The 16133-nt window shown below is 33.9% G+C and overlaps 1 protein-coding gene across 2 annotated transcripts; it reads right to left on the bottom strand.

Moving 5' to 3' along the window:
- Positions 1-5823: 5823 nt before the first annotated feature.
- On the bottom strand, positions 5824-16120 carry LOC115440419 (tetratricopeptide repeat protein 25). Of its 2 annotated transcripts, XM_030164705.2 has the most exons (12): positions 15957-16120; positions 15026-15095; positions 13645-13738; positions 11557-11714; positions 10487-10639; positions 10144-10350; positions 9172-9474; positions 8927-9063; positions 7441-7586; positions 6934-7100; positions 6491-6642; positions 5824-6093 (listed from the first exon to the last, which is right to left on the bottom strand). In XM_030164705.2, exons 1-12 carry the CDS (start codon positions 16022-16024, stop codon positions 5940-5942), a joined length of 1809 nt encoding a protein of 602 aa, XP_030020565.1. In that variant the 5' UTR covers positions 16025-16120; the 3' UTR covers positions 5824-5939. The 2 variants fall into 2 exon arrangements, with proteins under 2 accessions (XP_030020565.1, XP_030020566.1); XM_030164706.2 differs by lacking the exon at positions 9172-9474.
- Positions 16121-16133: the final 13 nt, after the last annotated feature.

Genomic DNA, 16133 nt, shown 5'->3' on the forward strand with positions numbered 1-16133 from the left:
AAGAAATGGACAAAAAAATCCTTTACAGGCTACATAAAAATTTAATTTTAATAAAAGGTCCTTTGATCTTACCTACTTTTAGTAATGATATCGCATAAACATTTATTTGACACAAAAATTACATTAGTCTAAGAAAATAGAATATATCTACTAACTAAGTAACATTATAAGTTGTTTATGTGCAAGTTAATTATGACTCTAATGTATATTATAATATATAAGTATACAAGACATTAATAAAATAATTTCTCCTGTTATTATAAGAAGCAAATTCATTTTTTTGTTGTTAGTCTTGTTTAGTAAGTTAATAACTCCGGTACCAGACAGGTGGGCACTAATAGCATTCTAGCCGCGGTTACTTACTCAAGGATACACCTTAGATGTAATCTTTTAACTAAGAGCTTGTAAGCCAATTTCAGAACAATTTACATTCTATGAATTTAAATTGAATTTGTAACCTATGTCAGTAATTTCACTTCACTTATGGAAGAAGGCTCAACAAATGCTTGGCAATTAATTGGACTTTTGCAAGATAAAACTACAAAGCAAACCGGTTATATTGACATTTACAGGACCACTTAATCAGGGCACTATATAAGATAGTTGTTATAAACCATACTCCTTTTTATAAGTATGTTTATTTGACAGACCTTGCCGTTTAGTCCTTATAATCGATGGCGTTAAAACCTGTTTTTGTTATAGATCGCAATTCGATGCAAGTGTATCTATTTAGTAGCTAAAAGTACAAATATCACTTGATTGTAACAGAATTCCAGTGATCAATTAACTGTTTTTATGTTTTAAGGTTGGCACCGTCTGTATAATGACACAGACGGTGTCAACCTGCTCCCGAAAAGCAACACATTTATATGTACATTAACAGTTGCTGAATTTTCTGGAGTTGCTGAAGCATCCGTCATATTCAAAGTAGTGTAATGATTCAGTAAAAAGTTGATATCATTGAGTTAAGTTTATTTACAGTGAACAATGCTACGATGCCAACTTTATTATTCAATATGCCAAAAACCAGAGCAGTAAAAATATTTATTAGTTTCTATCATCTTAATAATCTCTTTTGACAGCACTATTACGAGACTGCCGTCTCATTGGCACAACTAACTACACTTGGCAGCGCCGACATCGACAAATTATGACAATGAGTTTTCATCATAACATCTTTTTGTTATTCCGATTGTCTGTTTATGTAAATGAAAGCGCAAAGATGGGGGATAAGCATCGTCCATATTTCTGCGGAACAAATTCTGGCGTGAAATGGTAATAAAAAATGGCATTGACCCAACAGCCTAATTACTGGGCTGGTAGATCCATTAATATTATGTTAGAACATCGCCTGACAAATTCGCAACGTTATGTGATTAATGTGTATTTTGAATTTTACGTTATTGTTGTCGCACAATGTGAATTGATGAATTCATTTCGATTATTGTCATTGTATTGCGCATATATGTAATTTTTTTTCTTATGATATTAGTTAAGTTCGTCGTGGACATTAATAGCGCTGGCTATTAGTGAACATCGTAGCTGTTGAAAGCAATTATGTATTGAAATATCGTAGAAAACCTCTATCTGCATCCTCATAATTTATCTATTTCGTAAAAGAAATTCATGAAAATATTTGATTAATTTTAATATAATTAGGTGGCGATGAGAAAACGAGCCAGTAGGTGATTTGATACTTCGTAATTAGTGCTGCTGATAAACATCCATTACACCAAAGTAATCCAAGCGAAATCAGCTTTAAATGACATAGAGATAATCACATAAGTCAAAACAAATTGTAGTAGTTTTGTAGGGGCTAATCTCTGGAATCACTGAATCAATTTTTCTTTCGCTTATGGGAAGCTGTATTAATCCTGAGTACTTTTTATAAAATATTTATCCCGGAAAAACTATTTCACGCAATAAAAGCCGCGGGCAAACGCTTGTTTGGTATATTATGCAGGTTATTACTGAATAATAACATAATAAGCGGCGATAGCCTAGTTGGGTATGGAACAGATTGCCGAGATGAATGTCTGGAGGTTCAAAACCAAAGGGCACACGCCTCTGACTTTTCTAAAAAATCATATGTGTATTCTTTGTGAATTTATCGTTCGCTTTAACGGTGAAGGAAAACATCGTGAGGAAACTTGCACATCTGAGAAGTTCTCTATAGGAATTTTGAAGGTGTGTGAAGTCTACCAATCCGCACTAGGCCAGCGTGGTGAACTAAGGCCTGATCCCTCTCAGTAGTAGAGGAGGCCCGTGCTCAGCAGTGGGCAAGTATATAATACAGGGCTGATATTATTATTATTATTATAACATAATAAAAAACAAATATCAGCATGATTACTTGTAAGATCAAAAGTTACATGTATATCATATTTTGATGGAATATGATCGTAACCAATCACATTGAATAAATAATAATATAGGAGAGTGTAACGCGATATTAGGTTCATCCTCAAGTGATCACGCTAAGATATTTTAAAATTAGCTAATTTAAGGTTAAGAAACATGTAACTTTAAATTTATTTGTTATACTATAGGAGCGGCATTATTGCTTCAACGACAACGCTCCTAAATAAAAAGAAAAAATAGCGATTAAAGTTTACATTTCAATTTAATGATCAATCACAAAATCGAACTTCATTCCATAAAACCATTCTCGTTTGCGGAGTTATTAAGTGATTAAAATTTCAGAGGCACACACTTACCGTCATGTCAAACAGAAGCGTCAACGATTGAATGATAGTTGACACTTTATTAAGTGAAGTTAATGGTGTTTGTGAATTTTCCAATAAATTTCTCCGATGGCTGAATTAATTATGAATCAAATGAGATATACACATCAATACGTCACTCCGATTGCCAATTAACGCTGTAAACAGTTACCGTTGGGCCGACGAATATTTTTAGGGTTAATTTTTGAGTATTAATTGGTTTCACTGCGTTCATATTTTTGAGTATTTTGATAACGGACTGGTAAATAATTTTAATTAAAGCTGGCATTAAAGTTTAATGTTAAATTCCGCTGAATTATTGCGTATAATTAATTTTATAATGTTACAAAAAAGAAAAATACAACAATTTTATTAATCTCGCGCAGAGTTTGTAATAAAGCTGGAGGTCGCGCCATTTGGATGATATCCGAAGAAAGAGGAACAAGGTTAAGATTTGTTAGATAATACGATAATTTTTTACAAAGATTAACACAATAGAATTTTATTTTTCATTTTAAAATGTATGTAACGAATTGTATTTAATCAAAATGTGCTTTGTAGCATCATTGTTATGGTCCAGAATTAAATAACATTCGTAGCATTTTTAATGATATAGGTAAGATACCTATAGACAGGTTCTGTGAGGGATTTTGGCGTGATAATATTTATGTTGTTTCAAAGAATTTCGTACGTATTTTATTGTGTGAATTATTCAGTTCACGTGAACCAACTTTCAGGAATAACCAAAAATGTTTCAGTTGCTAGAAGTCACAATTTTTGATAAAATAAATTTTATCGACCATTACTATTGTGCATGTAGGATATATGCATGTATTTTTACATAAGTCAAATAAGCTTTGCTTCTTTTATATAATTACGAATATAGTTATTTATCTCTTTATTTAAAGAGCTTGTCATAGATTTTTTTTATACTGGCACAGCATATTGCTTCACTGCCTCAGATGGTAAATGGAGTGAAGTCCGATAGAATCTCAACTGACGAGAGATGATTACCTCTCAACAGTCGACACAATTATGACGGCCTGGAAACCGGATATACACAGGCTGATCCCAGAATGGTACATACGTGGGCCACTATTACGAGTTTTTTACACCTTGTGTACAGAAGTACTAGAAGAAGACTACAGAAGTAAAGACTTACAGTGATCGCTTTCCGGGTAGACATAAAGTATATCCTACTGGGAAGGGATGTCTTGGAGCAAAACATAGTTCTGAAATTAAGATCTCATATAAAACATATACGCCAAATATTAAAAAATCTTTTTGAAAATGCAAAACTGTATAATCTTAAATTAATAACATACAGAATTCTCTTTAAAAACAAAACATCTGAAAACGCAAGGCCCAGGTTTTACTCAAATACCAGCGGTTGTGATGAAGGTATCCCTGGTGTTAGTGTAAGCTGACAGTGGTATTACGTAGACCCTACCTCTGAATAACAGATACGTTTATTGCGAATGTGAAAATCCAATCGTACATTGTAATCAATGGAAAGGTCATCTTGTTCTTAAAATTCATATAAATTTTAGTGTATGTCTTGTATTGCTTTCGCGTTCTTATTGCAAGACTTCATAGTTATTGACTTCATACTATTATATTGTATCATCCCACAATGTTCCAATGTTGGGAAAAGGCATGCCCATTGCCCAAGTTCCTTCCAGGAATCACATACCTCGACGCCTACAAACAGTATCAGGGCTCCACGAAGTAGCAATCTTGGGCCAAATCTTGTCAGGTACTTATATGATAGCCGTGACCAGCCCAGTTCCATTTGTGAACTTTAATTATTATACGTTTCACTTTACCATAATAATAAATATGTTGTTCATTTGTTTTTGTCAAATTTCGTACAATGTCGGTTATTTCATCATTTTTACTGCCAAATATGAACCGTTAGTATTTTCTGCCAATCTTGTAACATCATGTTAGAAATAAGATAATAAATTGCGATTCCAATAGTAGAGGTATTTCGTGTCACGTCGCACAAAGCAACATAAGTCGTCTTGAACGAATTAAGTATAATGATACAATGTATTAGCGTTTCATGTTAACCCACGTTTGAACAATGTATTCGTTATTTTAGTTAATACTTAATTATAATTAAGAAAAGCTTTTATGTTCTAAATTTCTAAGTATCAAAGAGCTATCCTTTATATTACATGATTTACCAGTATAACATTTTCTTTAATTAATTGTATATTGTTTGTTAATATATTATCTAAAAAGAGGTTTATAACGTTTTATATTCAGACCTGTTAATCAGGCGAGTAAATTACTTAAAAAATTTAGTGTAATCCAAAACATAGCAAACAGTAAATGAGATCTAAACAAGTACGATGTAAATAGATAAATTTTCAACATATCTATAAAATAGCTGGCTATATATATACCATATACAATTTTACCTATTCATTCTTAACTACAGGTGTATCAAACTCATATGAGTCATGTTTATCACGTCTTAATATCTATTCAAACACAATATTGCCCGAGAAAAGCTAACAAAATAAATAAAAATCCCCATACGAAATTAAAGGGCTGGGCGACGTTGTGAATGTACCCCGAAGTTAATTGCGTGTTCCTTGTCTGGACAGGGATTCGAATGATTTACCGTAGTCGTTCACGTGATACGAATTTTAGTAAGATGTTTACCTTGTTAAACTCTCCAACTTGTTCTAAGAACTACTACGCAGAAAAATGGCGCCTAGAGTAATATATTCGCCTTATCTGGGAAAAGTTGTTAACTTCTGACAACACAGCTAAGAAAGTGGGTTGAGATATTTGTTTATTTCTAGCGACAAAGAGACCTCGTGAATCAAAAACTATGAAAATGTAACCGCTTATTTACAAAGGAACATCGTAATGGGTACTACGTATGAGTTTTCATGGTTGTGAGATAATTCTCAAGCATTAGATAGTCATGTGAAGACTTTTATTTGCATTTTAACAGTGCTACATATTCACATCTACGTTACTAGCTACCAGATTATACATATGGGACCATACTGATAAAATGGTAATTATCTTTATGAATGTTGACTCTGAAATTTAAAATATTTATATAATTAAAACGTCGTGGTTAGTGCGTATAGCTTTATGGCAAGCGATATAAGACATGGATTTTAATAGGTCTAAAACCATATTTAGGCATGAAAATACATTAAAAAGTAAAAATTAAATATATCCAAAAGTCATTTAAATATCAAAGTTCTGGAATCCCAAAGGGTGTTTTTGCCGTCGGGCGACGCGCGCTGGCTGTTGGTTGCGTGGTATGATGGAAATACGTCGGTTGGCGGCAGTCTGCGGCACCGAGTCCTCCACACGCGTGCCAGGCATTATCGAGAACCGCCTGTAATGGCACACGTCACGTTTAATTAACAACCCTATCGATATATCATTTAACTGATGCAGCTTAATGGGAAATGCGAACGAAAATACGATAAACAAAAAGTTATTCATTAAATTCGCAAAGGTTTTTGTCGCCTACATAACTGGAAAACAATTCCATGTATTGTTTATTTGAAACAGATATGTGGCAGAATATTGCATTTAATGTTTCAAATAAAACCGCAGATAGGCCGCTTCGTTGAAAGAGATCATGTTTTTATCAATATCCCTAAAAGGTTTCCGTTAAATACATTGCAATTCCTTTTAAAGAGAATTTATCGTATTTTGAAGTAACAATACTCACCATACATTTTTCTAAATATATTTCAAGACAGAATTGAGCGAGCAGTCATATTTACCTAGCCGCGGGTATGACAGACATTCTTCTGAAAAGGTGCTCAGCAGCGCTTCGCAAGTCGTCGTCTTGCATTAAACTGACCATGTCCCTTTCCCGTTTCTCAAGAGGGGCTTCCGAGAACGCTACCTCTCCTTCCAGTGAAACGTTTACACACTAGGAGACGTAGATATTACAAATTCTAAGAAATTCTGACACAAATTTTATTAAATATATTTGTTTGACCTAATTCTGAATTAAAGCGTAACGAAATCCAAATTGTTCGTAATTATAATGACTGTAAATGTCTCGGGGGAGAAAGCGCCGGCTAAGGTTTTCATTAACCTAAATGTATACCAAAGTTTAATAGTATAGGTTATAATAGATATAAATATTGCTGTTACAATATGAAAAATGATATTCGATTAATTTGAATAGTATAATGACGCAATGAAAGATGAGTCGTACCGTATCAAAGAACGCAGCAACATCATCGAAGCCATAGGATCTAGCTAAACCTGCCGCCTCTATGAGCACTGCTCGAGCTTCCGGCCGATTGTTCTGCAGTAAGTGGCACCGGGCGAGGAGAAATATCGCGTTAAGTATCCACACGCGCTGGTTTGCGTTTCGAGCCTCTAGAAAATGCATTTAGAACTTATATTGAAAGTAAATTATATTTAAATTAGGGTATACACTTCGTACATTTAGCTTGGACCATACAATACGGTGTAAACTAATTTAATAATGAATACCTATGTACAATCCAAAAACTTTCTAATCCCTTAATGATAAGAGTCAATTCCGTTTACATATTTTCTATCCTATAAAATTTGATTTGGAATAAATGCGTATTACAGTTACGTATTGATAAAACCACCCTCGTACTCAATATCCAATGACAACTTCAATGTCAAAAGACCCATACCTATAAGAGGGTGCTTAAATCAATGGTTCTTTGTTCCCTACGGATAATACCGGTTTGGCATTTGGTAGCGTAAAAGCGAGCCTTTATGGGCTGCTTAGTGTCGACATGCAGCCGTGTCACTTCGTGGAGCAAGTAGCAGCGCTCAGATGTTCGGGTACTTAGTGTTAACGCGCGTTCCAACGCCCTGAGACGACGTCTGCCGACAAATAATTTAAGCTGACGATATTTTATGATATTTATAATGCTTCTGAAGCGGCGATAGCCTAGTTGGGTGTGGAACGGACTGCCAAGACGCATGTCCGCAGGTTCAAATCCCAAGGGCATACACCTCTGACTTTTCTAAACTCATGTGTGTATTCTTTGTGAATTTATGGTTCACTTTTACGGCGAAGGAAAACATCCTGAGGAAACCTGCACATCTGAGAAGTTCTCTATAGGAATTTTGAAGGTGTGTGCAGTCTTCCAATCCGCAATAGGCCAGCGTGGTGGACTAAGGCCTAATCCCTCTCAGTAGTAGAGGAGGACCGTGCTCAGCAGTGGGCAAGAATATAATACAGGGCTGATATTATTATTATTATATAATGCTTCTGGAAGAGTTTAAATGTATAGACGGTAGAATATAATTGAATCCAGTGGTTTAGAGATTTATGCTAATGATCTATAAAAGCATAATACACAAAGTAAGTATATCTACTTATAGCGTAAGTATATTGTTATTCCAAGTTAAATTTTGTCATAATATTTGTATATACTGAACGTAAGTAACTATAAGCCCAATAATGCGTAGTAATTATAGGGCCTAGCTTAAGCAAGGCCCTATAATATTTAAATATTTATCCAGCTGCTTATTGCTGCTTGAGGGTAGATATAAGTGAAGCTAATAAAGATGAAACCTACAATACATAAAGTAATATTAGAGGGTAAAAGTGTAATATTTTTTAAAGATGTTATATAAAGGTATTACTTGCCGAAATCGCACTTAAGTAAATGTTTACAAATCACGCTAGAACAGTGAAGAATTAGGAAAAACTTCTTCTAAAATCTCAGACGTTATGTCGGTGCTTGCGACAAATGTTTGAATATATGTGTTTTTCTGTTATTTATACAATTACCAGTGTGACAGAATGTTAAATATTGGCAACTTTGTAAACAGACTTGTTTACTTATAAAAAAATATTTTGATGTTTACGATATTAGTTTAATAAATTATTGTTATAGCAAGAGGTAGCTCATAAAACTGTGTAAACAGTCTTTTATATTGCACAAAAACTTGATGGATTACATGCAGCTTCATTTAAAAATTCGATCACGTAAATCCGCTTCTACAAAGACTCACAATTTCATGGAGAGGTGTAAATTCCATTTATAAAAAAAGAAAACAAATTAAGCTGTTATATTTCAAGTCAAAACATTCATCTTCTATCCGTGAGTATTGGTAAGAAACATCTGTTGCAGATATCCTCACGTACTTGAAACAATACTAGTTGAATTGGGTTCATTCCAATGTGAAACTTAAAATGAGACTATGCAAATTACTTGGCATCACGCGGCGGTGCCAGAGGGCGGACCCGCAGCACTGAGTCACGGCTCGGCTCACGTGACAACGACATCCCGAGAAGAATAAATGCCCGCTTCTCCCGATCTGACTCGCTCATAGTTTCTCGAACTCGTTTCTGAAAATAAAATAGAGGATCCAATCTTTCTCACACTACGTGACTTGGCTTGCAGTCCAAGATATTTCGGAGCATGGCACAGTATTTAAAAGCATAAATATAACGAACCTGATCTAGAAAGGCGTTGGCAACAATGTCATGAAGCTGCTGAAGGAATTTTTCCTTTCCGGGAAGGAGATTAGTGGGTTTTTTAGAAATTTGTTCCATGGCGAATTCGGCGTTTTCTAGACATTTGGCGGTATCGTGTTCTTCATACGATGTTTGTGCTGCTTTTAAGAGGCGACGTGCATCAGTCGTGTACTGTCGTTGAGCGTGTGATAATTGTTCTTTTCTAGCTCTCGATAATCGACCCCTTGCCTCAGCCTCGGAAGCTCTTGCAGCAAACAATGGTCGCCGTTCACGAAGAACCGCCTAATATATTCGTAAAATGTTGAAATAAAAAACAAATAGAACGTAAAAATTTATCAATATAGCCTCGGCAGACAATTTAAATGATAATATTGGCTGTATTTCTGATATAAATGGTCCATGCGTAAAAAATATAACACAAAAACTTATGGGTGTCACTGGAATACCAACTAACTAAGCGTGCTTGGATTTTTCCTGGATGGCTCATAGAGGTGCTACAAAATTTTTATATTTTAATAAATTTATAAAAGCAATTATAATTATTACCTAGTTTTAGTTTTCATAAGTTATGAAAATGCAATTTTGCATTTGATGTCCTTATTTTGATACTTTATGCTAAGCACAATACATATTTACGTGTAGAATAAACACTAAGACACATTTTAATACAATAATAAGCTAGAACATTGGCAATTAACTATTTAAATAGTTCAATCTACCACGAGATTTGTAGAGGTAAAGAGCGAAATAACGTAAACGTGAACAAATACGTTCAAAGGAAACACAAAGACCGTTACACAATAAAACTAAATTTTATTACTCACATGTTTGTAACATACAACAAAGACACGACGATATGTTATTGCCCCGTGACATCTTAGTTAATGTTTTATTGAAAATACCGACACATAAATACGAATGGATGTATAGAAAACTGATACAAAAGAATACCTGTCGCTTTTCCACATCGGCGAGAGCTTTGTTAGCCAATTCCTGTAGTTTTTTCGATCCTTGTTTATTCGCTGAGGCGAGTCGTTCATCCTTACATAAAGCTGTTAAGAAATATTTGTCATGTGCCATTCGTTCCAAATATTTCGAAGCCATTAAACGGGAGATTTGTTCGGCTCTCTGTTTTTCCGCGCGAGACGTTTCTTGAACCTAGAATTACGGTTATTGCCTACATATTTTCTGTTAACAATGTAAGTAAAACATTTGTTGGAAATAAATACTGTCGCATGCTTCCGACCTATTTTGTCACTTTTGTATTGTTTAATGTTGACATTTCGTTAGTCACCTGGCGAGTTTCCTGTGTTTTCATCCGGCTGCGGCGTATCGGTATTGCGGGGGCATCGGCGTCTATTGATTCCTTCTTTAACTCCACTCGTCTCTCAAGTGTAACAGCCGTCGAAAGCACCTTGCCAGCACTCCTGCCAACGCATTCTCGCACCTATACGGGTAAAAATTAAATTCAATTTGGGCCGTAACTCGAACTGGAACGTACAATTAAAACACATTGTAAGGTTGTATACTGAAATGGAGGTATGGCAACGACTTCCATAATGTAAAATGGATGTTACAACAGAATTTACTCTATCATTACTTACGAACGCTGACACCTGAGAATAGTAAACTACCGACACGAAGTACTATATTAGATTGCGATCTAAGGAAAATGTGCAAATTGTAGTTTATTGTTAGCAACTTTTAAATCAAACTTTGTGCAGCATTTCCTTACACATCTTCTTTAAGTATGAATACATTTGCTATAGCTTTAATATGAGTTGATATGATGCTTAATAAACCCATGGTCAGTGCTCACAATATTTTATTTTATTTAATACAGACGTAATTTCTGTCTATAACATAAACTGTCGAGGAGTTGATGCACTAGGTGCGTATCTACCTACCTATTTTAAGACAAAAGGAGTGAGAGGGGATGTAATTTCTGTCACCAAGGATAATGGATTTCCACCCGGAAACAGTTACAATCCACTAAGATAGAGGGATGCTGAAACCGTGGATTAAAGGGGCCCTCGTATAGAGGCAGAAATCTCACATCTACATCGCTTGAGTAGCTTTTATTAGTTTACACATATAACAGTAATTGGTAAATCATATTTAAACGTAGATGTCTAATGAAATGGATTTTTGCCCTAAAATATCAAATCACATTAGGAACATCAATGAATAAGTTCGTAGACAGTTCTAGATGGTTAAATTAAACATGTTTTTTTTTCTTTTGACTATCAGGTTTTAGGCGTGTATTAAAAATAAGTAAACAATTAGACACTATTAATACTTTATATTCCTTCAGGGGTTTTGTTTCGTGTTTATTTGTTTACATTAAAAAAAATATATAATTACCGTTTCTTCGGCATGACCAGCACATTCAGCGAAATTAGGTGGAAACGTTCTGAATCGTCGACCACGATGAGCCAACACCAACGATCGTTCAAACGCGCACTTTTCATATTCCGTTTGTGCACGAATTTGCAGCGCTGTCAAATTTTCCGGCTCCAATTCTGCATATAATTAATTAATATTCGTATCCTCAATAACAAAGTGACTATGTTGAAATGGAACGGAGCGGCGCAATAAAATTACTCTCTGCAACTGTGCCAGATAAGTGAGGTACACATTTACATAGACTATTATAGTGCTATTCTAACCATGATATACAATAACACGTATATAATTTTGGCATTTATATTGTAATAAACTTCAATTGTTGGCGTTGGTAAGCTTTCAATGAACTCATAATGAAGAATATAGAACGCTATACTCCAAAATGATTTAGATAATATCTTGATGTCTTTGTCGTGGTACCGTAAAAGCAGGGCAAAAAGGATTTAAAGTGTAAACATCAAAGAAATTTAAGTATATAGAAAATAAATTATTTCCAGCAGCAGCCTATTATATCTTATTTGATATAATTATATCAAAAAGATATAATCGGAACGATTACCGGATAAAACATATTTTAATTCCTCAGGATCTCCACTTTCCACCTCTTTCATTAGCCTTGTTTAACTCATAAAACTATGGACATAATATAGCTATTACATATTATTTTTGCTTAATTTTAGGCCTAAATTATTTTATCATTTTATTCTACATAATACATTAATATACATGTTAACTTTTATTCTACTTAATTTAGCCATGTTTTTGGTAGTTCATTGCTAAACAGCTATACGCTGTTTGTTACATCTTACAGCGTACGATATTACTTTGGTGTTAATGTGAGCAAGACTAAGTTCCAGGAGTTTGCATTTTGAAGTTTCCTCCATTCTTAATGATACAAGAAAATGTAACTGTAGTTGCAATGTGCTACGTATTCTTTAGCTCGCTTTGTGTTAATAATACAACAACATCTTAAATTATTCTTTAAACATTTTAAAGATTTGGGTTTTTGCATTTCACCAGCATTTTAAATGATAATTTGTTTCTTTTACAATTCATTTCATACTCATGTTCGGAGACTAGTAAAACATTTTTCTATTCGACGTTCTGACATTAAGGAAATAAAATACAATGACGCGTCGTTTTCGCCAAATTTCAAGGCTTGAGAGGAAAATAACGTGCAATTACTTGCAAATACCTACGTACGGTTATTAGAATGTTCTTTCCTACTTTATTGTCAGACTTTTGTTAGGATTAAAGAAAGTAATAATTTTAAATAATAGCTAATATTTGGGAAATTATTATTGATGGAGCAGGATTTAAAAAAAAATGTAATTTTATCTTTCATACTGTTAATCGCCTTAATTATAATAGCTTAATTTAAACTCTTATTAATGTTTAATGTCTATTGTAATAACTGAAGTTTTTTTTCAAATACAAAAGCTATTTTAATTTCAATGTCATAGCAGTCGATAGTTGCAAAGCAATTTGCTGTCACAATTGTTCTGTATAATATAGTGTTGTTATAGTATAACACTATCACGTAGCTATTAGCCGACCAATTTCTCGTTCGAGATATGTAATCGATTCTAACAGGAATACTAGTATGCACCAATGCATTGACAAACTAATTAAGTCTGTCTATCTAGTTTCGGCAAATGTAAGCTAGTTCTATTTATGCATTACTGTTTCCGGATTAAAGTATATCTGTTCCCGATATAACTTGTTTACCATTCAGTTTGCTGTTTAGTTCACTGTTGTGAATTTAATTTCAAATATCGGAAAGATTCAAACAATACATTTTGGATCAATAATTGAACTCTATGTTTTATTTAGAATAGATTTTAAATAAAGCTTTAGGCTTGTTTTAAACTAACAAAACAATAGTCAAAGTCTAACGAACATTAAAATTAATACTTTTACAATTAAGTCAACAAAGCACTATATTAAGATGAAAACTGCAAACAATACCAACATTCACTTAAAGTTATGGAACTGCGGAATCTTTTGATAAAGGAAAATTAAAGTGCATAATTAACAGATAAATACCGGCGGCTCGGGCGGCGTCTGCCAAAGCACCAGCGTAATGTGTTGCCTTCGCTCGCGACACACTTCGCCCCAGCAGAGAGCGGACATCGGCATTCTGGGAATGAATCGTTAATTTGTTATTTACACTCCAATAACAGTTTTGAGTATCGGTTCCTTTCACAATGGGATATATTGGGGGGGTTTGTGGTCTTAGTAGGTTAGATACGTTTATATGATATCTAAGAGCTAGTTTGTAAACAATATTGCAATTGATCCTACAATAATGTATTATAAAGACTTTCAAAGATATACTTTAAGTTAAAGTACTAAATACTCTTAATTTATGGTAGCGCTAAGAGAAAAGTTTTTAACATAATATGGACTACCCGTGTATGAACTTTTGAATTAGTCTTTCAGAAAGTTCGACGTAACAAACATCCAAATATGCTCTAACATAATTTAACTGGATTAAGCAGTTTCAACACATAAACTCAGCGATAACTTTTTGCACAGTTACTAGAAACATACTTGAATGTACCTACTTTACAGTTACATGTAAAAATCATTTTAATGCTGTTTTTGACTGTACAAACATGACGTTTTTGATATAAGGATACGTTCAAAAATGGCATGTACGTAAAATTAATTTATTCAAGTTCATAGTCCTAGATTATAGTAGACAATAATTAAGTAAATAAAATTTGAATATCATGATACAAAACTTACTACTGTACGTATATGGTCTAAACTCATCAAGATTGAAGACCATAATATGAAGTAAAAGGATTTCGACAATCGAGACTTTAATTCCAATCGGCACGGCGTCAAACAAATTCACTGTATGAAATCAACAAAATCACTCATGTTATAGTTTTAGTAATTGATGAGAGATGATATGCAAACAAGCAATATTAAGGGCAAATTTTACAAGTTTCAAGTAAATTTTATTTGACAGTTATCGTATTAAAAAGCTAATGTAGATAGGTACTTATTTTACCGTTTATTGGGAAGCATAAATTAGAGTATAACTTTTGTATTTATTCGCTTTATACATTTATGCGACAAGTAGCATTTACTCAGAAAGTCGTGAGAGAGGCCCAAAGTATAAAAACAACTTGACTATTACCACAGCTAATAATAAATATAGAAAGTTCAACATAATGTTTATTTAAATATACAAGCCATTATTTATCATAAATAAGGATTTTTATTTAACTCAATATAAATCAATGTTATTTACATAATTCATACCATTTCCAAAGACGAGCTTAACTTCATAGGCGACAAGAAGCAAGAAGCGCCAGCGGAATGGGATACAAACATTATCAGCATAGACTACGTCTAATTGCATGTTTACCAACCGGAAATGGAATCTGAAGCAGTTTGTTTTGCAGTAACTCACATTCCACCGCAGCGCTTCGTTGTACGCTTGTATAGCTTTCTCGAATTGTTCCAAACGTTGCAAGTAATTGCTGGAAGAACATTGTCGAAATTATTGTCGGAAATATATTTGTCACTGGGAAATATTTGTCTCAAGTCCATAGTATATTGTTTTGATAATTTTGCGTATGTTTGATTTAAAATGAGAAGTAAACGTGTTATTTAAAAATCATATAATGATTGATGGCTTCACATGAGCAATAATTTGATCAAGAAATCTAATCTACGGCATTGCAGTAATTATGACCAGGGTTAAGAAATGTAAGCTAGAGGCTAACTTTAATAAAAATAAGTCTACAAATTCCTCTTGATCAAATAGTGCGTAATACGTCGTGCATGCAGACAAACTTCGGGCGAGGATTAAATAAAAGGAATTTCATTTACTACCTCTTCTTTATAGGATTAAAAATTCTTAAAACTAATTACAGTATCAAGTCAAGAACATTCTGACTGCTTCGTAGGGACGGGGTTGCCTGAAACTTTGACCGGATACCGATAATTTCAAATCTTTGAGGATGTAAATAGTTAAAAGTTTGGAACTACCGAGTATCTAGAGAATTTATGCAGTGGAATCGAAAAACATACAATAACTAAATAATGTTTTTTGTTTTCCTGTCAACTGCCCCGACCAATTCAAATGGTATACTGACACTCAACCAGAAGCGTATCGTCTCTCAATAATCATAAGTTATTCTGACCTATCCTATCGGATCCCAAAATATTACGCGTCCAAGAGAAAACGATCTATACTCAATTCAACAAAATTAAGCACGGTCGATTAATTAATAATTTTTTGCCTTGTACTACATTTTGAAATAAAAAAAATGTTTTGTACTGTTACAGAAATTGTTGAACACGATCTAATATAAGTGGCAACCCTAAGAACGACTCACCCCCTCTCGCGGAACACTGCTACAGCGTTACATATAGGTCTCTCTTCTGGCACTAATTTCTTCCTCATAGTAGCGAGACTCCCTTTGTCTTTTGGCCTCGCGAGGGGACAATTGTTAACATATCCGCGTTGCTATGTTTCCGAGTTATTTTTGGACCTAATCTAGGTGACTGCGGCT

Source organism: Manduca sexta, chromosome 12, assembly GCF_014839805.1.
Source record: "Manduca sexta isolate Smith_Timp_Sample1 chromosome 12, JHU_Msex_v1.0, whole genome shotgun sequence".
NCBI classification, from domain to species: domain Eukaryota; kingdom Metazoa; phylum Arthropoda; class Insecta; order Lepidoptera; family Sphingidae; genus Manduca; species Manduca sexta.

Excerpts from the sequence above, each read along its gene's own strand:
- LOC115440419 (XM_030164705.2), bottom strand. The coding sequence starts at position 16,024 with ATGAGGAAGAAATTAGTGCCAGAAGAGAGACCTATATGTAACGCTGTA. Across the intron at positions 11,715-13,644 it reads AGACGCCGCCCGAGCCGCCG|AATTGGAGCCGGAAAATTTG; the intron begins GTATTTATCTGT and ends AATTATATGCAG. Across the intron at positions 6,643-6,933 it reads TTGCTGCGTTCTTTGATACG|TGTGTAAACGTTTCACTGGA; the intron begins GTACGACTCATC and ends TACGTCTCCTAG.